Consider the following 25,384-nt stretch of genomic DNA (forward strand, 5'->3'; position numbering starts at 1 on the left):
AATGCTTTGTAAATTCACAACTTTGAATGCTCTGGAGCCAAGCCCTTCAAAGTTCCAAAGATCACATACTATGGACTTTGATGAATACATGTTCCTTAAGTATTGCATAAAATCTTAAAAGCAGTTCCTGGAAGGGATTGCAGGTAATAATACTGAAAAAAAAAAAAAAATCAGATACTGCTAGGATTAAGAATTAAATAGTTTTTATTGTCCCAAAATCATTTGAGATCCTCCATGTGCAGAGGTGGACAGGTATCACACAACACTTGCACCACCTGATAAGTGACTGTTTTGTTTGACAGATGATGTCTCAGGCTGAGGGCCAGCAGAGAGACTTGATCAGGAGCATAGAATGCCTTCCTGCCTCCGGTCACCTTACATCCTTGGATCAGGACCTATTGATGCTCAAAGCAACTTCCATGGCAACCATGAACTGCTTAAATGACTGTTTCCATATTCTCCAGTTACAACATGCTTCTCAACAGAAGGGATCCTTACCAGCAGGTGGGTATAGGTGCTCACAGAGAGCAGAACTCTCTAACAAATCCAAATCCCTTCCTTGCAAAAATGTTTGTTCCACTAACACGTGGGCCAAGGAAACTGCTGACTGTCTGGTTTCTTGTGAATTTTTCCAGACCCTAACTTGTGTTGGGTGGAACTCTGTGCATGTTGAATATATGTTTTTTAATAATTTATTCTATCAGGAATTCTGTGGCAGCAGCTGCATAAATGTAACATCTAATTGTTGTACAGCATCTCGCAACAGAATAAACTACGTAAGGCACATCAACACAAAGGCTGCCTTTGGGATATAATTGTAATAGTGGAGGGGGAATTTTATGACATTGGAGATTCTGGGACATATGGTCTCCACTACATTTCTGCCAAATATCATGCCTTTTAAATTCTTTTTCTGGACACTGAATACCAATTATTAGTATTTACATGTGTGTAGCTTCCATTTCCAGTTAAGCATTAAAATACAAAACTCTAAATTTGTACTGATTGTTACTAATACGGTTTAAATATCAGTATTCTTGTTTTGAGTTACTACCTTAGTCTAAAACATGGTCTAACGACAAGTGTTGTATTCTATTCTGAGGCCAGAATTGACTTGTAAGTAAATGAAAATTGCTTAAAGGTTGGGAAACCAGAAAATCTCTTCTAATAAACAACTGTCTGTCCCAACAAACAAACAAACAAAAACCCCCCAAACCCTACTGCGCATGGGTGTGGAATATGTGCATTCACAGGCAGCAGACAAATATGTTGCCATGTCTGCACAACTGATCACTTCTGTGCAAGTAAGAGTTCAGTAGAATTGTTCTACCTGACTCATGTGCAGTGTATGGAATTGAATGTGGTCACAGTTGTTTGTAAATTCTTTTGCATCTTATTGTGCCTTTTTTAATGTGTTTATTTTCTGGGTTTTTGTGAGGTTTGTAGGTTTCTTTTAGGTTTATAGGACACGCATAAAGTCTCTCCCCTTATCTGTCCCATATTCCTCTTGTATTTCTGGTGCCTGCTTTACCTGGGCATATTATTTCTGAGCTGTTAATTTAGCTTCCAAGATGAAAAAAATGTTATACAAAAGTAATAAAACTATATAGAAAGTGATTGTGATTCTGAAATCACCAGAGGCATTAAAAGAGAATATGTAAATAAATTGAATTTTTTTTTTTTGCTGTATTTCAGTTCAAAATTTCATTTTAATCACAAAAAACTAGATGGCAACGGCAACTCTTGAGATATTTGTCTGAACTCTGAAGTTATGCTGAAAGAACTCTTCCCATTAAACTGTGAATTTTTTGACTGTTGATGCATAACTGTGTGAGATGCACATCAGAAGTATTTTTGTTTTGTCATTTTCACATATGCACTACTAAGGTGATTTTTTGACTTGTATCGGGTGACAAAAGTAGGGTCCAATGAGCACCACTGTAATAACTTAAAAAGATAGTTTTGGTTTGGGTTTTTTTTGACAAGTGATGTAGGTTTTAAATTTTTTTTAAACCATGCAGTGAAAAGCTTTAATTCACTGGCTGCTATTCAGCTGGTATCTGCCTGTTATGGCTGAATCTAAAAATACTGCTTGAACATGTCCAAATCTTGAAGATTTCCAATGATATCCTGGGGAGATGGATGGAGAAGGGAGGATCAGCAGATTGGATGATGCATTACTGGGGCCAGAGTTAAAAAAAGACAATTAAAAGAATTCATCTGTTTTTCTACAGCCTTCCATCTCCCCCTTGCTGTGGCCTTTCTTGAGACACTGTAATACATTTATTCCTTTCAAGGATTGCCAAGAGTTTTTTAAAATGATATATTTTTAAATCAGTTTAGCTTAGATTTCTGCTCTTGACTAAGGAAGGGATACTTCTGGTTCGACTGATGGTGCCCGGCTTAGAAACCAAGGATTAGAAATACTGCAAGAGTTCCAGTTTGCTAGATTGTTAGATGACAAGAAAAACCCCAAACAAACAAACAAACAAACAAACAAAAAAAAAAACCAACAGTATTTTCAGTCTTCTGAAAATACTGCTCCAACTCATCAAAGTGTATTTTGAATCACAAACTTAAGATGAATAAGGAAGTTCCACCTATTAGCTTTTGTGCAATAACAATTTGCAGCTCTTGAAGAAAAATGTAGGAAGTGAAAACTCAATAGGTCTGCAATGTGCCAGAGAGGAAGTGCTGACAACTGTTTGAAAAGAAATTGGTGAAGACTGTAGGGGAGGAGGATGTCACAAGTAAGGAAAATGGCCGTGCCTATGCAAAAAAGCTGAGAGCAGATTTCTATATGCTTTTCCAGTGGAAGGAAGTCTTAAGGAGGTATTGCATCCATTCACAAGGATTAAGGCACAGCTGGTAGCTCAAATCTTTCAAAAATATCCTCTTGACAGCAAAAATTAAACAGAAAGTGGAATAAATAAGGTTGTATTAGGTGTAGCCGATAGAAAGTATTAAAGGGAAGCTGTTGGGTAAATTCAAGCTAATACAGAGGCAGAGATTGTGGTTTAAATGCAGCCTAGAACATGCAGTTAGAGATTAGTGCATTGAAAGTTACAGCTTAGAAAGCAGATGTCATGGAGAGGTTTATAGGACAAGTAAAACCTTTTCAAAAAGGTTTTTTTTCTGAACATCTTATTTTTTTAACTTCTTTGAAACTTCTGTTTAAATAGCATTAATTTAGTGTGGTCAGGAATTTTTGTGTCTTACGATGTAGTGGATTAATGAGTAATGAATGATGAAAATAAACTGCCTGGCTGTGGAAAAGTTGTCTTGTCTCAAATAGCAAACCTGGACTTTTCTCCTGTATTTTCTTGGTGGAAATGCTGCTGTTTATCTGAATTAAACTTACTCTGCCTGTTTTGGTTGAGGATGTGACCTAGTTGCAGGTGACAGGGGTCTGGAAATAAAGGGTTGTGTATCATATGGGAAGAGACAACAGACACTGTAGTATTGGTGTCTTAGTATAGCACAGAGATCTGTGCTATCTGGTGGTAGAAATTCAGGTTTCCTAATAATTTCTGTGTTTGCAACCAGCCAAGATGGTTTGTTAGTTTGTGTATTCTTCATTAAAAACTGATTGGAATCATCTGTACATTTATTGCCCTTTGAAAAAGAATGGAACATTTGTATTATTAATGAGGAACCTGACCCGTTCTGATAAATTAACTGGGAGTAACTAGAGATGCTGGAATCATCAGGTGGGTAATAGCTTTCCAAACCCTGCAGGTTTGGTGGTGGTTTTTTTTGGTTGTTTTTTTTTTTTTTTTAACAGCTATTATTTATTCAACAGTGTGTGCCTGCCTTCTCTGCAGCTGAGAAAAGACAAGTACCCTCTCCAGAGAAAACAGTGGCAACAAAACTTCTGCTTTACATCTTTTTAGTCTAGAACAGGGCTGGGTTTTAGAAGCTGATAAGTAGAAAGCTGTTTTTAATTTTGGTAACAGCAAAAGAAAAGTGTAAGGGCTGCTTAACATTCCCATGATACTGGGCTCCTCCTGTAGTATCTGATTACACCTTTGCTGACACCAACTAGTTTCTCCAGTCCAAGTTGCATGTATTACAGCTCGCCAATCCCAGTGTTTGTGCTAATGATCACTGAAGGTGGTGTCTCATTGCACCACCTTTGTTTAGTGGCTGCTGGAGGCATTGGCTGCAGGAGGAATTGGCTGCTTTCGGCTTATTCCACAAGAAATAGTTCTTTTGTTGGAAGCTGCTGTTTACTGACCTTGCAGAGGATGAGCAAGCTTCAGCGCAAACTTTCCTTTGCTTCAGGAACGACAATCAGTTGGTTGGAACCGAAGATCTCCCTGGCAAACCACTTCAAAAATGGAGCAGCTCAGAATTTCCCAGCAGAGATAAACAAGCCAGCATCTGTCAGAGAAGAGCAGTCCATTGCAGAGCCCTGCCAGCTAACAAGGGTAAGGTAATGTGACATCGCATTTCTGTGGGGAATTATTTGAAGGAATACCTGTAAATGTTTCAGTCATATTATGTCAAAGTGATTTAACGACAGTTATTCTCATACTTGTGGTTAGTTGTGTAGGAGGAGGAGTGAGGACAGTTGCAGTAAGTGAAACTCTCTACCTTGTTTATTCAACAAATTTTTGCTGCTTTATGTAACTTGCTGTCAAGTGGAGGGAGCCAATTTGGGTGGTAATACAAGGCAATAAAATAGGGTTTTTGCACTTCATTAATTGTTTTTGATAAAATGCAAGGGAATGCTGCCTAAATAAAATACATGACACTCTCAAAATAGGCCCAAGAAGAACTGCTATAAGCAGACAAAAGACAAAATTGCTGGTCTTCAGCTATTACATTTTCCTTTCTCTTCTAGGTCTTGTTGCATCTGTTTTTCTTAATCTGAGCAACTCTCATCATTTGACTGCAGGGTGGCTTAATGCATTTGAAATACAGTTACAGTCTGTATCATTTTCAGCTACAGTCTGTATCATTATAACTGACAAAATGGATTTGAATTGCAAAACACTGAAGTAAAAAACCAGCAGGGATTATGAAGAAGAGCATGTTTTCCTAACTAAGCTAGAAAATCATAATTACATCCTCTTTATGCTAGTTGGTTTCACACAGTTGTTTGGCTGAGACTGTGTAACTGAAAAGATAATGTGCTGTTTTATGTCTCTGCAATAGCACTGGACTGTCTTAGAGCAAAATCAAAATAGAAAGGATTTTTTTCAATTGCTATAGTTTATAGATTTTTAAATGGGTCAGAGTAGTTACTATTAAGTTAAAAAAGGATGAAACAAAACTAGGAGCTTTCAACTAAATCACTTAATTCCTTCTTTCCAGTAATTAAGCTAGTCACAGTTTAAGTATTTAACGTATCTGAGGTATGACAGGTGTTGTCACTCCCCATAGGTATTTTCAACTGCCTTATTTCTGAGAGCAGAACAGCGTAGCATTCTTGGAAGGGAGTCACCTGTGTGATACTGCACTTGTCATCAGGATTTGAGCCCTGTGTGAGGGCTTGGCCTCCTGGTTTTGGTGTTTGTTTGTTGATAAATCTGTCTTGAGCCAGGGCAGCTGCTCCAGGACAAAGGCTTTGCTTAGGCAAAGGCGTATTGTGGCCTTCCCATGGCATTCTGTGCCTCTCCCCTCTGCCTCCCTCCAGCTGTTTGTCCCAGGAGGATGCAGCTCAGAGCCCTAGCAATGCCAGCATCCCTCCTGCCTGAAGTGTTCAGCTTTCTGCTTGTGCTGTGGTAGTTGTTAAAACAGTGCAGATGGAATTTCTAATCTGTGTGCTTTAGTTACACAGACATGGGCACCTGCAGTGTATGTATGTGTGGGGATTTGTTATTTTATTCAAACTACTCCAAGTCACTTTTTTCTTTCACTGTTACATATTTGCACTCACTGCAACATGATAATGCTAGTGAAGCACAGCTTGTAGGTACCAGGCATGATGGTAGTCTTGGAACTCAGAACTACAGTCTGATACAGCCTTTGAAGCAGTGACAGCAACACTGGAAAGGCTGAAGTAGTGCAGCAGTTATTGAGGTGGTTGGAATTGCTACTAGTTTTTGGTTTGCTCTTTCTGTGTATGTGTTACGTGCTTGACATTCTGTGAACTCACAAAACTTACAGGAATTTCTTTAAAGCATTTTTCTTTTTTTTCCATGACCCATATGAGAGAGGGTGAGAAATTTGAGCCTGAATCTTCCAGACGGAATCTGCACTGAGTTATCTTCATATCCATTCAAATTCTTCAGCTGTTTTTATCTTGGGAGTAGATTCCATTGCGTAGCTCTCTGCAGGGGTTTATTTAGTCTTTTTTCATACATAGGCAGTTAAATACAATATTAAGTCCTTTTTGAATACTGTCTGGCCAGTTACATCTCTGAGCAAAGTTTATGGCTCTTATTCCAGGAACCTGAAGAAATAAATACAGATGAGGAGCTGGAGGATATCTGTGATGATAAAGAAGATGACCTAGGAGCAGTGGAAGAGCAGCGCAGTGTTATCTTGCATCTTTTGTCTCAGCTGAAACTTGGCATGGACTTAACAAGAGTAAGTAACCAAAGTGTGAAGATTAGCTGCAGTAAAAGTGAAATATCGTTTAAAACTCAACCCCTGTATTGAACCTCTGTATTGAGTATTGAGTTTGGTATGAAATTGTGGCCAGTAGAAACATCAGGTCCCAATATCTGATGTCCCAGATTGAGACAGGTTTCAGTGAAATGTGCTGACTCTGTCTTTTCTGTTACCTTCTCCTTGTGTTTTCTACTGTGTTTTTGTTGCCTTTCCTGTAATGGCCTATCTTCTTTCCAGTGTTTGAACCTTAGTCTTTTCACACTGTTTTCTTCAGCCTTCTCATATTTTTCTTTCTGCTTTCTTTCCATGATCTCTTTTCTATCTTAATAATGCTTTTTCACACAACTTGTATAACCCTACACCTGTGTCCATGCTGCTTCTGAAAATAAGTTTTCTTTTGGTTCCCCCTTATCTATCTTTAGATGCCTGTCTAAGCCTCTTTCCTATTCTCATTTCTGTGTTTGATCACAAGCAGGCAAGAGCAAAGTTATGCTGGAGGGAATTGGATTTAACACTCGAGTGCAGATCTCAAAAGCAAGCAGCTTGGAAAAATTAACAGTCAGGTGCTGTTAGACAACTTGGGCATCAAATCTGGGAAAATCAGGCTACTACCAGCTTGTCTTCAATTCATTCTTATAAATACTTCTTGCCATAAGCACTAGGCACTTTGAAATAAAAAAATGGATTTTACAGTAGCATGGAAGGAGGAAAACACTCTCTTCAGAATTATGTATTATCTTCTTTAAACCTATGTTTTTTGAGCACTAGCTACATAGCCCCTAGAAACACTTGTATTTTGCAGCTTATGTTTCACAGCATGGGAGGGAAGATGAAAATATGGTTTTAACAGGCCCTGCTGTCTGTGGGTCGGACATAAACACCTGCTGCTTAAGGAGGAACTAATTAAGTCATTCCATCATTTACATTGAAGGTTGGATTTAGGGTATCTTTTGCTCTTAGTTGAAACAAATTGTTGAGCCTGTCTCCCAGTTGTCACTTTTGGCTGTGTGGGAGAATTGTGTGTATTTCAGTGAAGGAAAACCTTGAAGTGGACAAACCTGACTTCAAAACAGGTAATGAAGTTGTTAGAATTGTACTTAACTCAGTATCAGGGTACTGAAGTGAAAAGCCACTTAATACTTAAAGTTAGTGTTGCAACAACATGGCAAGTGTATTCAGTTTAACTTGAATGTCTATTAAGTCTTAGGTCTGTGCTTTTTCTCTTTGAAAAAGAAATTTAAATGGATTTAAATCTGATTTCAATGGATTGTCTTGATCCCATGGTTGAGATACTCTGTGTTGCTGTTTACAACAGTTTGTTATGTACGTTTAGCTATGTGAGGCTTGTTCCTACTGCAGAGAAGGAAAACACTGATGATATCCACAGCCTTTCACTCTAGGGGATTGCCCTTGGCTCAGGAAGGACAGAGTTGATGTTTTTTTATAGTGTTGAATGTAACTGTGAAAGTGTAAAGTACCTCTGCTCAGAGGCACAAGATCAACGCATCCTATGCTGCTTCTCATGGATGCTTGTCCTGGTTGCTGTGTGGAGAGAGATTCTGCAAGCTCTCCAGAGCTGGCATAGCTTCCCAGCTTTCTTCTCCATTAGACCATACCTTTCCTAACTTCTGCTCTGAACTTTCTTTGCTGTAGTTTGAGTACCTTCATGCTTGTTTTCTCTTTCACAGATATATGGGACACATTATCTCTCTGCAGCTCTTTCATGGTTTTAGGTATTTTTACCTGATGCTCAGTTCGTTTCAATCTCTCTAGTCCTAGTTGTACTTGCTGGACTTTTTTCTCCTTGTGAATTGCTTTTCTGGAACTTCCAATCACTGTATTTTGCTCACATTTTACAAGAGCAACAAGAAAGTGCACTCTGAAAGTGTGGTGTCCCAAACAGGACAGATTCCTCCTCCCAAGAACTTCTGTTATAAAACACCTGTCTCTGTTTTCCTTACTGGAGGCTTTTGGCTTATGGCTTTTCTTTTATTTTCAGGTGGTTCTCCCCACTTTCATTCTGGAGAAGCGGTCGTTGCTGGAGATGTATGCAGACTTCATGTCCCACCCCGACCTCTTTGTTGCCATCACGAACGGCAGCAGCCCCGAGGAGAGGATGATCCGCTTCGTGGAGTATTACCTCACCTCCTTCCACGAGGGCCGCAAGGGGGCCATTGCCAAGAAACCCTACAACCCCATCATCGGGGAGACCTTCCACTGCTCCTGGAGGATGCCCAAGAGCAACGTGGCTACCGAAGCTGGCACCAACTCCTCTGCTCACTCCCCCTCGGAGCAAGTAACTCTGCCTAAAGATCCCGAAGGGCAAGCGGAGCCGGACTATTACACAGTGAAATTCGTGGCTGAGCAAGTGTCCCATCATCCCCCTGTCTCAGGGTTTTATGCCGAGTGTGTAGAGAGGAACATGTGTGTCAACGCCCACGTCTGGACAAAAAGCAAATTCCTAGGAATGTCAATAGGAGTGACAATGGTTGGGGAGGGTAAGTGTAAATTCTGTCCTTTGTTCATTTTAGAAGGTTGTTAAAATACTATTAATTTGATAGCAAATTTGATGTTATTTTCAAAAGATACAGGTTGTCATTGTATGCAGCAAATTTTCATATGGAAGTTAAAAATAGAAAGGTTTATGCTTTGCCAAAAATCTGGATTATATTTCAAAATAAAATTGACTTTTAAGCCAAAAGTCAGTTACTGTAAAGTAAATTGATACTTATGAATTAATTTGCATCAGACATTTATTAAATAGAAGTGTTGTTGCATTTCTCTGTATTGCACTTAATATTCCTATGCACATTTTGATTTTCTCTAACTAGAAAACTTGGATCCTTCAGGGACAGAGAAGGGTAATTGCCCCCAAATTGTAATTTTCCTTTAGTAATTAGTATTTACTGAACAAGATGAGGCAGCCTGTGTCCCCTGTGTATTTTGTCCAGTACCTGGGGATTCCAGGCACTTGCGTATAAACTACACTCTGGACAAGGGAATGACCAAAGGAATGCCAGGGTATGTGAAAGGCATATCTTTGTACAGGTAATTTCTGAAGTTGGTATCTCTTGTAGGACCCTTCTCAACTCATAACATTTTTCAGAATTTCCCATGTTGTTTGTGATGATCTCAGGCACCCAGGGGTAACTGTGCTTCAGAAGTGTGGGCTGGGGCAAGCAGCAGTTAAATGTTGTCTGTTTTCTTGCAAGGGTAAGAGGAAGATCTTGTGCTTTTGGTTTCTTTATAGGAATCAATCCCACTAGTCTTAAAACGCAAATAAATATTCTAGTATTTAATGACATTGTTGACGTTTATTGCAAAAGTTGCTGTCAGGAAGGAGTTGGTTTTATCTTGGCAGAGTGGTGCAGTAAGGAGAATTGTCTCTGCTTCCTGCCTTCAGATTGGGTAAGGTGTATTATAGAAAGGAAAAGCAGGAGCATTTGCCTTCCTTAGGATTGCAGTTCAGGAAATTAATGTGTTATTTCCTTTTGTCAGCATAAGTCTTGTCTTGCTGTGCTCCAGAGCTGTCAGTAAGAAAGTGGCCCTCCCTTATATGCACTACTGAAAAGTGTGTGCATAGCATGGGATTGTACTTTATAGAACAGTATTATTGAGATAAATGTCTTTTCCCAAAAGAGACGTAAATGCATATTACTCAAATTAGTAATATGTTAGTAAAAACGTTTGTATCTAGAATCTAATAAATGTCAGTCTTTTGTGAGTTTTTTAATTTTCTTTTTTTGTATGAGGGGTTATGAGGAAAAGTAGGCTGATGTAATATTGACTATTTGTTTTAACAGCTTGTTTTGCCTTTTCTGAAATGGTACTGGTTTACAGATTCTTGTATTTCTTCACACAGGTGTTTTACATCTCTTGGAACACGGGGAAGAATACACCTTCTCTCTGCCCTGTGCATATGCCCGCTCAATTTTAACTGTTCCTTGGGTAGAGCTGGGAGGAAAAGTCAACATTAACTGTGCAAAAACTGGGTATTCTGCAAGTATTAACTTTCATACCAAGCCCTTCTACGGTGGCAAGTTGCATCGGTGAGAACATTTTGTTTGTTTGAAATGAGACAGGTCACACTTTTGAAGAACTGAAGCTTACATGTAATTCTGTTCACTTGGTGCTATTTGAGGTGACACATCATTTGGGTTTTTTTGCATGGCTCGAGATGTGTCTTTCACTTTGTAATAGCTACTCTTGTGTCAGAAGAGATAAGTTAGAGGATGTAGTTTTACTTCACTGATTTAGTTTGGAAACTGTTTTGTTATTTGTCTCTCTGAAGTTAGTCACAGATATAGAGGCTTTTTAAAGAGAGATCTGTTGAAGGTACTGTAACTATTGAAAATTTGACATGGTGATGATTGGACATTGCCAAAATAATCTCTTGATGGGAAGCAGCAGTGTTGTCATGGTTACTCAGAGCACACAGGAGTTGCTATGGCAATGGTATTGATTTTTTTGTAGAGTGACCCTTGTTGTTAGGCCTCAGCTGGATGTTGGCTCCTTGGTCCTGTACCTTTGTAGCTGGATGAAATAGAGGATAATGGTAATGGACAGCTAGATGTGTATCAGTCATGCCAAGATTACACGTAAGTGCCAGCAGTTTTTTATCACTAGTGCAGGTTCAGGCAGGTGCTGTGGTCTGCAGTGCTGGCAGTGGTTGTATGTCAGAGCAATACAACCTGGAGAAATACAGGTAATGAGAGTGTAATGGAGCAGTTCAATGCTGCACCTCAATAGTGAGGGATATAACCTTGTTTATTTCAGCTGAGAAAAGGCAGTAATTTTGAGAATGAGATTAAAATACCAGATGTCAGTATTGTCTTGTTATCACTCAGTGCTTGGAAAACATCTAGCTGTTAAAGTTGTGAAGAAGTAACTGCAGAGTCTGACCAGGCTGATCTCTGGCATCCTGTGGATCCAGGCTTTCAGAGATCTCCTGGGAGGAGGACAGGAAGCCCACCATGTGTAATAACTTCGGTGAGATTTGGAAGTTACAGGATGAGAAGCAGCACAAAATTAAGGCTGCTTGCTTGTCAGCCACTCTTTCTGCTGTTTTCAGTAATTGTTAGTGCTTCTTAACTTCCACAGAAAAGAAAATTGTAAATGTGCTTTTATTGCTCATGTTTTTTTCAACAAATCCTAAATTTTTGTAATGGAAAACTGTGTGAGCAGCATATACTTATCAGTCTGGGTTTTTTAACATATTTCTCATGAGGTTAATATAGATTTGAGCTGCTGGACCGTGGTATGACAGAAGTCTTACTAGCTGCCCCCTGCTGTGAGCCTTTTCCCCTTGCCTTGGAGATTCCTTGCAGGTCTACCTTGGCTGGCATCCAGTATCTCTGTGCTGGGAGGTCTGACCTGTGATGCTCATTTCATTGCTAGAGAAATAAATTTCTCCATTTTGATGCCATGACTGGGCAGGACAGGTAGGTGTGTGCACAGTGGGAAGGGACCAGTGTTTGTGGAAGAAGGGGAGTGGCACTTGTGTCCTGTGCTCCCATTTGCTCTGAGTGTGGCACCATGCAAGGTGGGAGCACAGAAGTGCTGCTTTCCACTCTCTGGGATGCAGTTGTTCAAAGGACATCAGAGCCAGCTGGTGGTGTGCAAGTTAGCTGTCCTCAGCTGCACACAAAGGAAGTGTGGAAGGAGGTGTAGCCTGTTCTTTGTGTGAGCACTGATGAAATGTAGGAGGGCTGGAAAGTGGTGAGTTTTAGGGAGGTTATGTACAGGTAACTACAGTTCTGGATTTAGGGATAGTATCCTTTGTGAATCCTGCAGCACCTTACAAGTGAGAATGTCTCAAGTCTGGTTTGCATAGTGCACAGATCCTTTTATTTGTTTTAGGAGAAAAATTATGTTTGAGACTGGCAATTTGCTTGCCAAGCAATGCTCAAAAGCTGGGTTAGAATGAAGTGGATGTTGGGAGGTCTTTGTACAGGTCTTCAAGATGAGAAGAAAAATATGCATCAATGTGTGTCATTATGCTGATACATGAGCATTATGCAATACTTTGAATGAAACACTGCATACTAGAAAGACACTTTTCTTAACTTGTTATTGGCAGAGGTTTCTGTGGAAGAGACAGGGAACAAAAGCAGTTCTCTTGATTCCTAGTTTCCTACCTTGCTTCTGCCTTTGTGTGTCTGCTGCTTATGTGACCAACATGAAAATGAGACCACCTACATAAGAAGGTTGAAATGTAAAGACGTGAGATGAAGTGCCAGCAGATAGTGAGATATATTCTTGCTTTAGTTTAGTTTTAATTTTTTAAGTCTGAACTATGTATCTGATGTGATACTTCAAATGGACATAATGAACTGCTTGTTCTATGTGAATCAGCCTGTGTTAGTTTCTTTTGCATTTTCAATTTCCTCAAGAGGCTTGAAACACGCTGAAGCCAAAATGAAGTTTCCTGGGTAACATGAAGAAAACTAGAGCAGTGAGTGAAAGTCACTTTGCTCTTTGAGCTTCTCCACACAAATGCAATTCAACTAACTAACATTTTTCAAGGCAGTGTGACAAGTTTGCAAACTCATTCAGGATTGAGTGATGATGCAAGGAATAGTCCTGAGTTTCTTCAGCCATGGCTTTTTAAAAATAAATTTCTTTCCTAGAGTCACAGGTGAAGTGAAGCAGAACATGACAAACACGGTGGTGTGCAGAGTGCAGGGGGAGTGGAACAGTGTGCTTGAGTTCACCTACAGCAACGGGGAGACCAAATATGTGGACTTGACAAAGCTCTCTGTGACAAGAAAACGAGTCCGGCCCTTGGAGAAGCAAGGCCCCTTTGAATCTAGGTACAGTATTGTGTTTGCTCTTGTCTGACCCTTTTTGTTCTAAGCAGCCTTAGGAAAACATGCAAATGTAGATTTGTGGATAGTGCTTAGCAGCAATGATCCTAATTTTTTAATGTTTTCTAAAAATAAAAATCAAGAGTAAAAGAAAAAATGTAAAACCCTAGAGCAGGCACATGGTTGTTTATTTTGCCTCCTATTTATGAATAGAGGGTTTTTTTTAGTGTTCACAAAGTGCTTACTAGAGAATAGAATCTCCGTGTTAGTTTTGTTTTTACCCATCAGCTACACAGCAAGGCAGCTCCTGACATCCTCACAAGAAGCTGATTATTGAATAACACTTCCAGTAGCAGCTTTAAAGGGTTTACAAACAGACATTCGATTGGCACTGCCAGAACCTCAGAGCTCTTCCTGCCTGCTTCCAGTTGCTGATGTAGGTCTAAGGCGTTGCCAATGAGCCCTCACCAGCACTGCAGTGCTCCATCCTGGGCTGGTTTGTCATGTGTAAGTGGAGAGAGTGCTCCTGTTCCACAGTGATCCTGCAGTTTGAGGTGGCTGGCTGGGAAGCCTTTGGGGCAGTCAGGTTACCAGTTTATTTTGTAGGAGGCTGTGGCAGCATGTGACAGAGTCTCTGCGGGATGGAGACATCGATAAGGCTACGGAGCACAAGCGAGCCCTGGAAGAACGGCAGAGGAATGAAGAGAGACTTCGTGCTGAAACAGAAACACCTTGGTGTACCAAATACTTCCTAAAAGATGTAAGTTTCCTAGCTGTCACCCGCTATTGATGAGGGTAGAAGCAGAACTGTTATGCAAGCAGGGGCACATATGGGTCCTATCAGAATAGAGTATTTGACCTTAGATCTTACAGTTTAGCTTTGTGGGATCCACAGGAGTAAGGTGACATTAGAATTCCTTAGCTGTAAACGGTTGGATTTTGCACCAAAATGTTTTCCAGTTTTCTGGTCCTGTTTCTTTTACGAAGCGCTACCTCAGTGGCACATGGAAAATAGTTTTGCATATACACATGTAAGCAGACTGTAACAGTAAATACCCAAAGAAAATAATCAGTAGTACTAATTTTTCTGAGGTGGTGTGTTTATGTACCCAGCATATTGTTAACAAGAGGGAATGTGAGTTCATTCTCAACTCTCCACATTTTTTGTTCTTCTACATTACGTTTTGGATAGAGCTTATTTATTCAGTGTCTTAATCTGTACTTCAGTAATAGCGGTAGTAATAATATAGTAAGACCTTTAACAAGGGGAAGTGCAGCCTGCCCAGGAGGATTGGGGAATGCTGGTATGATAACTTTGAAATAGTCTTTTCCTGTGATCCATGTGATGAGACTTGCTTGTGTGGAGTCCTTTGCTGAACCCTTGGCAACAGGAGAGTTCTTGAGTAAATGAATGCTGTAGTAGTTTAGATTCTCCTTACAGCAAAAGCTTTATCTGTTACATTGCAGTAATGTAGTTCCCCCACTTCTTCCCATAGCTGTGATCTAGTAAGGGTTTAGAACATAAGCTAAAACGTTTCTTTCTCTTGGATGTATTCCAGGTTTGTTTTGTCAGTTTCAGGACTATTCCTGTGAAGGTTTTTGTTCTCTAAAGCTGTGTTAGTATGATTAGCTCAAAGTGAGATAGTGGTATTGTTAGATTTGCAAAACATGAAATTCTGTTGCTAGTCCAGGATACAAATGTACTCAGAAAACATTTAAATGTGATCCTGAGCACTGCATTTCCAGGTAAGCAGTTGGGCTGAGGTAGAGGTGATAATCCTGAGTAGCTGCCTCTCTGCTGGCTGTTTATTTGGCTTCTGAAAGTAATTTGGATCACACAGTTGAGAAGAGTGGCTTTTTGACAGGGTTAATCACAGGTGCAGTCTGCTCCCAGAGAGCGCAGGGGCTGGGCAGGAGCCTGCACGTGTTCTGAGGCAGTGTCAGCAGCCTGGAGTGCTGATCTTCAGGAGTTAGATACCAGCTCTGTCCCTCTGCTGTTCACAGCCATCAGTCTCATAGTTGTGTGAAGGTAGTTCTCCCAAGGCAGTGTCTTTATGATAACCTTACTTTCTCTTTAAATTGCAGGGAGATGGCTGGGTTTACCACAAACCCCTCTGGAAAACAGTCTCTGCCGCACAAACTCAACAAACAGACAGTAACTAGAAAAAAGCTGCTTTAAGATGAGTTTTCTGGTTTTCCTCTCCTTTTCCTCTGTCTCTCAGAATACAGTAATCACACTGAGTGTCCCCTTTTTATGTAATTGTGCAAGTTAAATGAGCATAAAGAAATAACTATACTAGGGCACTTTAAAGCTATTTAAGAAAAAAACCGTAAAAATCCAAGTTGTAGAGACAAACCTGCCAGGTACATTCAACCAACTTGTTTTTTTGTACGATCCAAGAGATTTTATCTGCATTGTGTAAGATTCTTCCAAGTAGATCTGATTGCAAAAGCTGCCTGAGAGAAGAAGGAGCCTGTTGGATTTTAGAGTGACATAGGAACTCTTTTGGAATCTGTGTCAAACTCTTTAATCACTGAAACCTCCTCAGTACGCATGTAGACAACAGCAACAGAAAATTGCTGCTTTTATGCCCAGTAATTAACCTTCTTGGCAAAAACTGGAAGGTTGTTTGGAAGATGTGCCTGAAATCAGTATTAAGAAACAACTGGATCATGACGACCTTTTCTTCGGAGAGAACGCATGCATGCATTGGAGGAATATGGGATGTACGTAGAGACTACTTTTCTTTTTTATGGATTTATAAAAGTAATTAGAAGTGTAACCATGGAGAAATTTTTCCTCTGAAACATTTTAATATACTTGAAATAGTTGACTTGAATTGGAAAAGTAATTTGAACACTTTTCAACTCTAATTTTATTAAATGTCTTTGAGTGACTGGTTTTTCTCAAGTTATAATATAAGGAGATCTGGCCTGTTTTTTCTCCTCCAACTTCTCTTCCTGAGGACTAAGGCTTTCAAAATGAGCAGAAAACATACAGTTTTGTATTTAAATTTTTCTGCCCATCTAATAGTTTCAGAGATGAAGTATCAGTGTTGCAAGCTGTCTTTTGGGTTGTTTTATTTTTTCTCCTGTGGTGGTGTTCAGAACAAAGCAGTGAAATGTGACCTTGAATACATGGACTGTAGGTCCTGGTTTTTCATCTTACCGTAAAAAAACCCAAACAAACATCTGATTATGCTGAGGACTGAGTATTGATTTGAAACGCAATCAGATATCAGGAAACTGTATTCAGGTACAAACATCCTTTTTTTTTTTTCTCCTTTTTATAACTATTTTATTGAAGTCTAAGAATTGCTGGCAATTAAGAATAGTACTTACTATGGCTTTCGTTATTGTTGTAACTACAAGCTACCTTAATTTTTCCAACAGTGGTGCCTTAATCTGTTTTTTCTTCTGATGTAGTCTTCCAATCAGTGTATATAACATTTTCTGCCACTTCCCAGCCATGGCAATGGCTGCACCTGATCCAGCATCATAAAAACTCACAACTGTGTGATCTGGTAAGATGTTTTCCATAGAGAAGATGCAATTGTAAGAATGCATCAGAAGGTTTAAATAACCGTGTTAACTTTCAACACAAACTGAAAATCATGCAAAAAAAAAAAAAAAAGAGTTGGGTTTATGCACAACTGTTTTGATCCTCTTGTACTTTTTTTTTTTTTTTTGCTGTGAAATGCACTGAGATCTCAATGCAAGTCATAGTCCATTTGTGAGAAGTGGGGGGGGGGGGTGGATAATAAAGCTACAAAATGATTCATTTTTTCTGTCTGCTTTCCTAGAGATCAGGTGATCAGGAAAGAGTAGGTGGTTGTTTTCTTTTATGCTGGAGATCTGTCTGGGCTTTCCTTGGTCCCAAAAGTGGGATATTTTGGCACTATGTGCTTGAGTGGTAACTATTCTCCAGCAGTAGAATGTTTTAGGCCCTACTTGTCTTGTTTGTGATATTCTATACAACCATCCTGTTGTGATAGTTTTGGATATCCATTGGGCATTTTCATGCTTAACCTGGAATAAAAATAAAAATTAAGACAGTGGGATTAGTTCCTTCTTGTTTCTGGGTCTGCGGTACATTTGGCTCCTTGGCCAATTCCAGGATTTGGGGTGGGAAATTGCCGGATTTGGGGTGGGAATCAATGTGTGAAATTCTTCCATGGTTCATCAGTATCTGCACCAAATTGGGGCTGGTAGAGAAACAGATTAGCACTGTATACATTTCATAGTTGTTTTATCCAAGTCACATGGCGCTTTTGCTTTAAACAAACAGCAAGAACTGTGGTGCAAGGCCCAGCTTTGAATAATGCAGTGATCAGAGGAAAACCAAACCTTTTCCAGCTGAGCACACTCCAGGGATCAAACTTTTAACCTCACTAAAATACAGACTTACAACTCAGTTTCTAAACTCAGCTTAAAATTTTGATTTGGGATTTGTCAAGGTGATGGCTGTAAATGAGACTGAGAAGTGCCCATATTGACCATAAACCCATGTGTGTTCCTTATATAATACTATCAGTCAAATTAGTTATCTTCCTCCCTCATCTGGTATACTTGTGGTGTCACACTACGAAAGCTGTTGCTAATTTTGTTGTGTAAAAGTAGACCTAATGGTGAAGAAATACTTAGATAAAGTACTTGAAGTGATTTCTTTTAACATGGGGATGTTTCTAGGAAAAAAGAAGGTAAAGCCTTCCTTTACTCAAGTGATCATGAGAACTGGAATGATTCTTGGTATGGCTTTAGTTATGATGCAAATTTTTACTTCTGGAAACAAAGAACATAGTTGAAAACCATTTAAAAAGAAAAAACCTAGCCACTGAATATCCAGCTTAAATTGTAATTGTGATTCTTCTGAGAATGGCAAGCGCCCTGTAGAGTAATGGATGTATTTTTAACTCTGACCAGATTTGATTCTCTTGCATAGCTGGAGTTTTTTCCATCCTGTACCTTCTGGAGCAAAGGGAAGGGCTCAGTGCTGCTTCCTGTGTAGTTACTTGCTAGAACCACAGTGTGTTCCAACAGGGAACATGGCAAAATAGAACATTGGCTTATGTTACCGTCTGTCTTCTTGGCTTGATTTGGCTCCACTGAAGTTAAGAGCAGAATTTTCATTGATCTCAGTGGTTTTAGGGCTCCCTGAATCATAAACAGATCTTGCATCTTAAATAAGTGGCTTTAGAGTTGCTGTGCAGCTGCTGCTCCTCATAGAAAACACAGAACAAGTCAGCCCTGTTTAACACAGGCAGTCAGGTGTGTAATGCTGATAGATTTCTGTGTACTATCCAAACTGGGTTATTCAGGATTTTGGGTAGGGGAAAAGATAAGAGTTTTTCAGCATATTTATAGTGTGAACTGTCAAGCCTAGGATGAAGTCTATCTCCCCAGGAGATTTTGGATTTCAGCCATCAGAATCAGAGATGCAGCCTTCAATGTCTAGTTTGCACAGGCTGATCCCCCTGTGTCCCTGTCACCTGTGGGAAGAACAAGTCACAGTGTCTTTTAAATCCTTTTGAGCATGGGAGAACAAGTGAACACATTCATCAGTGTGTTCAAACAACTTGATGCAGAACTTGGTATGGAAATTCTGCACAAAATACTATGGGAAGCCAAGATTGGGCAGTCTGGGGGGGAGTTTAGTGTGTTACTGTAGTTTTTTATCTCCGAAGACAGAAAAGCTGCCCCCTGCTCTGTTTCTGTTGTGCTAGTGGTTAATATATTAAAGAAACAAGGCTGAAGTCAGGTGGGTTGAAAAGATGTATTTGTGGGGAACTGGGGAGGATGTGCTTCAAGAGAAAAGGTTAACTTGAAAAATTGTAAGGTGTCAGGAGGTAGCAGCCAGGTGAAGATTAGTGAGAACGATAGGTGTGGTTGCCATTGCAGATGGCTTAAGTGGTAGCTAAGCAAAATTTTTATTATTTATATTTGATGCAACCTAATTCATTCCCCTTCTGTCCTTCTTTGAAGTGTTTAGAGACAATTTGTTTCTAGGCTTTTAATTTAGCAGCTTCAAAAACAGTCCAGGGAGATGGAAATAACAGCTAGACAAGCAAAGGTTTTTATATGGGTTAGTGCTGTCATAGCTGAGCACTTGAGAACCAAACCAACCCTGCAGATCTGTGTCCCTGCTCCACATTGAGGAGCCCCAGCTGAGAAAACTTGTGGCTGTTGCATGGTTTGCTGCCTTCCTCTTTTTCTGGGCTGATCCATGCAGCTATGTGGTGGCAAGAAAGGCATTCCTCTTGGCTGCTATCCCAAAAAATACACCTCTGTGTAGGTGTCAGGTATGGGCTTGCAGGACCTAGGGGCACCTGAGGTCTTTGCTCCCAAGGGGTGGAGGGATTTGCACAGCATCAGGGTTCAGAGTGAGGTGTGACTTACCTTTCCTTAATTGTTGTCCAGAATAGGGGCAGCCTGTGTTGAGCTGGTGATCGTGGAGATAAAGGTCTCAGTTCAGTCTGATTGTGTTTCTCCAGCTGGGGTAACCCAGCAGGGGGGTGTGAAGAGTTTCTAGAGGAATTGGCCAACACCCTTGTCCAATTCTTGATGCTGTTACTGTGGCACAAGTCTAGCTAGAGGTGGCTGGAAATTGGTCTGATGGGGGAAGAGTTGTCTAGATATCCTGCATGGAAAAGTTTTAGGGTGAGGCAGCCATGTCTACACTGGTGACTTCTTTTTTCGCTTTCAAAGAAGCTTCAGACACCCACCTGAACTATCAACCCAGGAATTCCCCAGTGAGGAAAGGTATGCTGGAGTTGCATTGTATCATGCTTTTACAAACTGGATTCTTGTGGATCTTTGGACAAATTGCATGAGTGATTTTCTTGGATGTCAGCATTTCTTCCACAGAGGGTGGAAGACACCTCATGGTGTCTTTTTCTGCTACAACAGATTTTGTGTGTGTATGTGTAGGCCTTTAAAAATAGGAAAATTGTTTTAATCACTGCAGAATAAGCTAGAAAATAAACTCATTATGACAATATGGAAGGACTTAAAAAAGATAGATGTGGAATTCAGCTGCTTATTAATAAAAGATTAAACATTATTATTTTAAAAATAATAAAAGGAATGCTTTGCATCATTATACATTTTAAGTAAGTACAAAGTCAGTTCATATAATAAGGTTTCACTTTAACCAAAATATTGATTCCTCAGTTCATTGTATCTGTGGGAGGAAACATCTTATAAATAATTTATGTACTAGATCTTGGTTCCATTTTGAAAAACAGTAAGGTGTTTTTCCTCCATGAGCTAAATGCTTCTCTCTTATCCTCTTGTTCCTCTTGATGAGGACTTTTGCCTGCTGCATCACTGAATGTTTCTGCTCCCATCACTGTCCTGGAGCTCCCCACCTGGAGAAGCTGTTTTGCTGGCCTCGTTGTCCATGTTGTTGTTGAGGATGTCATCACAATCCATCTGTGCCATCAGGTTGAAGCGCTCAGCCACGCAGTGGGCGGTGAGCCGAGCCTCGGGGTCGTGGTCCCAGCACTCCGTGATGGTGTCGCACAGGAAGCGCATTCCCTGCAGTCAGAAGGGCTCAAATTAGGATCAGAAGGCAGGAAGAAAAGGATCTAATGAAGTCTTAGTGGTTTACCAGACTTCTGACAGCCTCCTGCATCAGGGCTGCTTTTGGCCAAGCTTAAGCACAAGAGGAATCGGCCTTGGTAAGCTGTGGAAGTGCTGATGCTTCCACTGGCACTGCTTGTGTTAGAGCAGCAGCCTCAGCTCTCACAGCATCTGCTCCCAAATGCTCCCTGGAAACTGGCTTGTGTTGGCTGTGAGACTTAGAGCCTGTTTCCTTCCAGCCTGCATTTATTTCCTGTCTCAGCCTTGCCCATTTGGATCAGAGCACCCTAAAATCAGGAGGGACAGGAGAGGTGTGGACAGTGATTTATAGGCTGCTGGCTGAGCCCAGGCTTCTGTGTTTGAGCTGCACCCTGCCTGTTACACCTGGAGGGAGGGGCTGGGGAGGTGGGAGGGGGAGGTGGTTTTCAAAGGTAGGTGTGGAAATAATTCCTTAAGTCTGACTTGTTGTTTTAGTGGCGTTCTGAAAGGCTGTGCCAAACTCTCATTTCGGTGTGCAGCTGAATCTTGTTCTCTTATCACAAAACTGTTTCGTTTGAGATGGGCTGAGGTGCTTCCAAGTTTACTCCAGAGCAGATGGAGTTCCTCTCAGCTACAATGCTTACATCTCCCAGAAAGCTGGGGTTTTTTTGTCCAGTTGTGTAGGGCTCTGAAAAGAGTCTCAATATTTTGGGCCTAGGAACAAAATAAATGGTAGTATTCAGCTGGTGCTTTCCCCACTCTAGCTAGTAACACAGCTAACACCAGAAGCTGTGTTGAACTTTCCCTTGCCCATGTCATTCCGTCATGTGCTATTGCTCTTGGCATCATTGTCAACTAAAGTTGGAACACAGTGGAAAAATCATTATTCTAAATAAAGCTTCCTGTTTTTCAGTGGGTTTTCTGTATTTCTTAATTTTCAGTTAAGAGAACCCTGAAGTTTCATATCGACCCACACAAGAGGAAAATCCAAGTCCTGTAGAGATACAGGGTCAGTTCCATCTGCCCTTAACTCAGAACTCACAGCTCACTGCTAAGGTTCATTGTGCTAAGTCTTCCATAATAGACACGGATTGGAGAGAACAGGATTGTAGAACAAAACTGACAGATGGTGTGTTTCAGCACCCCTGACGTCACTTATTTATTAGCTTAGTTGAAAGGATTTGAGGGTAATTGATTACATGCAAAAATGAGCTAGCTTAGGTGAAGCTTTTAAAGTCATCCTGTTCTCAAACAGGACATTCAAGATTTTCTGTACTTATTTTTATCTGAAATAATAACATTTATTTGCAGTTTCCCTTGTAGTGATAATGTTCTTTTGAATAGTATAACTGAAACATCTTGTTTAGCTTACAAAATGAACTTAGGTTGGTTTTTATATTTTATATCTGTTTTTCTAAGATTCTAAAGGATGCTGAGTTGTACAAGTGTATTTTTAGTGGCAATATTGATTTAAGCTGCTACTGCTCCTTCCTGTCCTGCACCAGCCTCTGATTGTACCAGTACATCAGTCTGTTCAGCTGCTTTGTGAACCAGATTCAGGAATTTACCTGGCCTAAAAAAACCTTTTTTTTTCCCATTTTTAAACCGTGCTGGGGTATGAAACAAGGTAGAAGCACGGACCAAAGGGGTCTGTAAGTAATCTGGGAAAGTGGGGACGAATTTCTTCAGCTGACTTTGTGAGGCCTTGCAAGCGGTTGCCCTCCAGGTGCTGTTGGGTGAGTCAGCTCTGTCAGGGAAATTAGTGCTGACACTTGCTGAAAATCAAACCATGGTCTTCACTTGACTGAGAGCAATCCTGACAGTTGAAAGGTGGAAGTTTTTATGACTTATTGTCATTGGTGGGAACATCTATCGGTGCCTCCCATTCAGATGAGTGAATTGTCACCCTTTCTCGATGTCACCCAACACTTCCTCCCACGGGAAGCCAGCCTGGACCCCCGGAGTGGCACAAGCCGGTGGCTTTCTGCTGCTTCCCAGCAGATGGTGCTGCCCAATTCCTCATCCTAGGGAGAGCTGTTGCAAAATGCCCAGAAAATACTGTGAAGCCAGGCTTGTAAGGAGATGTTTATTAGACAACCAGAGATTAATCAGAGAAAAACTTTCAGCAACATGATGTGGCTTTTCTGTTCCTCTTCCCCTGTGACTGTCAGGTGGCCCAGTAAAAGTTCCCACCTTACAAGCCTTGCTCTGTTTGCCTGCTATACCAACCCAACTACAGCAACATTATTTCTGGGAGGTGACTGCAGTCAGCCTCCCTTCAGCCCTGAGAACAGCAGTTATGCTCACACTCTATCAAAGTGTGATTTTTGACAACCCAAGCCTCTGTATATTTTTTCTGTGGTTTCAAAGTTTATCAGAGACTCTGTGAGGGGAATGTCTGAGCTGAATACTCAAAGGCTTCAAACATGTGGCACTGCTGATTGAAGTTCCTGTATTTACTTTTGTCAGTGAAAAAGGCTGGGTGAGCTCCAGAAATGGACTCACCAACTGATAAACTCGCCAGGGGTCCCACAGAAGCCACGGATTCATTTGATCCTGTTTGCAGTTTTGGTCAGTCAGGTCAGCTGTGAGTCTTTGGACAAACATGGTTTTGAGAGGAGACATTGTAGGGAACATGTGGCCTCCTAAGGTTGAGAAATTCTCTTTCCTTTTGCAAAACCTGCCTCTGTGTGCCAGCAGGGCAGAGTGGGAGCAGAGGCAGCATGTTCTACAGGTGGATATTGCAAAATGCACTGAGCACTGCAAGGCTCTGAAAGCCAGCAGGCTCGATGTTCCAACTTGATTTTCAGGTGAATGGGAGTGTTGATCAGCAGATGATGTTTTTCTACAAGGAATGTGAAATCCAAGAAGTCCTAAAGTCAGGCAAGATGTGGAAGTCATGATCAGCAATGCCTGTTACCCTCCTGTCCTTAGTGTGTGGCAGAAAGCACTGGCTGGCAGCGGAGGACCCTGTCAGGGCCAGGAGGGAGCTCTGTTTCTGTAGCTGATTGCTCTGGGTGTGCTTGTGGGTGGTTTTAACACAGCACATTTTGTCACTGCTGAAAAGTTCCTGTTCTAGAACACTGGGTTATGCCCTCTGTGCTGACACATTTGCTTTCAGACCTTCTGAAGGCTGGTGAAAGACTTCCCTTGACAAGCCCTGAGCCTTGCAGAGTCCCTGCTCTCAGCTGCACTCGCTTTTCCTGAGGGTCTCATATGAGAGATGCTTCCTTGTTTGCTCTTCCTTGTAGTAATGAAATTTCTCTTATGTTGAAGGTAATATTGAGCTTGAAAAATGCAGGCAGAAGGCAAGATGTGCCTCCCTTCCCCTCTGTCCCTGCTGTGAATGGCTGTGTGTGAGGAACTTGGTGTTTCCTGAGCCTTCCAGACAAGGTGCTAGGGGGAGAAGTGGGACAAAATCCAATGATTCATGGGAAGAGCTGCACTGAAGTATTCCATTTTGCTGTTATCCTCAGGTAACTGAAACCCATCACCTGCCATTCACAGCTTCCCGATTGTGGCTATTGAGCAACACATTCTGCTGTGCCTGTGGCTGGTAGCTTTTGTGCAACAAGGAAATGAGTCCAGTGGGACTTGTGTGGGCCCAGCCATCCACAATGGAGCTGAAAGTAGATCCCAGGAGTTCTGCCCACTTTTCCTTTGACTATAAATTTAATTTTTCAGGCTGATTTATGAGGCAGTACAATATGTGTTGCTCTTTTCTGAACCAGTTGCTCCCAGCTTACCTGGTGCACCAGCCAGCTGCTTGGGATCTCGGGCCGGCCTCTGCCATGCAGCACGATGTCCCTCATGGTGTCCACACAAGGCTGCTCCTGGACTTTTGAGCCAAAAGGTAGCTCATAATTCTTTACCTCTGCAAGGGAGCAACAACAGCATTACAGGATGGTTCTAATGCATTCAACTGCTTTGTTTTGGTATGGCCCACCAGATGAGAATGGATTTGTTTTTAACAGCCTGCAAAAAAATAAGAAGATATGGAAACAATTTTGAATTTGAACACGAAAATGTAGTGCTGGGTTTTCATGTAGAAGTTATTTTCAGAGACAGCACCCAGGAACCATCTGAGCTCCTCCCCAAACCCAAAAGATGCAGTACGAAGGACCTGGTTTGTCTTTGGGTGGGACAATTTGAGCGGGCAGAAAGTTCGGTGCTGATGAAGGATGGGAGAGGTGACTATGACACAAGAATTTCCAGATTTCTGCTACAGGCAGGGAATGGGTTAGAGCAGAAATGGCCCTTACGGAGGAGTAACCCCCATGTTGGAAGACCAAGGAGAAATTGGCTGTTGGCAGAGGTGAGAGGACACCCTGGTTTCTGCCGGCTCCCATCCAGATGTGAATGCAGGTGAGATACGAGCGGGGAGAGATGACCTGGGAATGCTGGCTTGGGAACAAAGGATGCATGGGGCATCCAGACCAGGCAAGGGCCTCCCTCTG

General features: G+C 41.1%; 2 protein-coding genes across 3 annotated transcripts in view; one reads left to right on the top strand and one right to left on the bottom strand.

Annotated features, from left to right (window-relative positions):
* The window catches only part of OSBPL11 (oxysterol binding protein like 11), a 42,436-nt gene extending 25,008 nt beyond the window's left edge, over positions 1–17,428 (top strand). For both annotated transcript variants that reach the window (XM_085584895.1, XM_021526031.3), the window contains exons 6-13: positions 303–504; positions 4,285–4,430; positions 6,397–6,537; positions 8,561–9,059; positions 10,424–10,610; positions 13,191–13,373; positions 13,974–14,127; positions 15,453–17,428. In XM_085584895.1, the coding sequence (XP_085441021.1) occupies positions 303–504; positions 4,285–4,430; positions 6,397–6,537; positions 8,561–9,059; positions 10,424–10,610; positions 13,191–13,373; positions 13,974–14,127; positions 15,453–15,530 (1,590 nt within the window). In that variant the 3' untranslated portion in view covers positions 15,531–17,428. The remainder of the gene's footprint in view (positions 1–302; positions 505–4,284; positions 4,431–6,396; positions 6,538–8,560; positions 9,060–10,423; positions 10,611–13,190; positions 13,374–13,973; positions 14,128–15,452) is intronic.
* Positions 17,429–19,121: 1,693 nt separating this feature from the next.
* The window catches only part of LOC110468281 (TGF-beta receptor type-2), a 32,015-nt gene continuing 25,752 nt past the window's right edge, over positions 19,122–25,384 (bottom strand). Inside the window, exons 6-7 of the mRNA XM_021526032.4 lie at positions 24,674–24,801; positions 19,122–20,903 (exon numbers count right to left, since the gene is read on the bottom strand). Of these exons, the coding sequence (XP_021381707.3) occupies positions 20,691–20,903; positions 24,674–24,801 (341 nt within the window). The 3' untranslated portion in view covers positions 19,122–20,690. The remainder of the gene's footprint in view (positions 20,904–24,673; positions 24,802–25,384) is intronic.

Source organism: Lonchura striata, chromosome 7 (assembly GCF_050655825.1).
Source record: "Lonchura striata isolate lonStrDom1 chromosome 7, ASM5065582v1, whole genome shotgun sequence".
Lineage (NCBI taxonomy): Eukaryota > Metazoa > Chordata > Aves > Passeriformes > Estrildidae > Lonchura > Lonchura striata.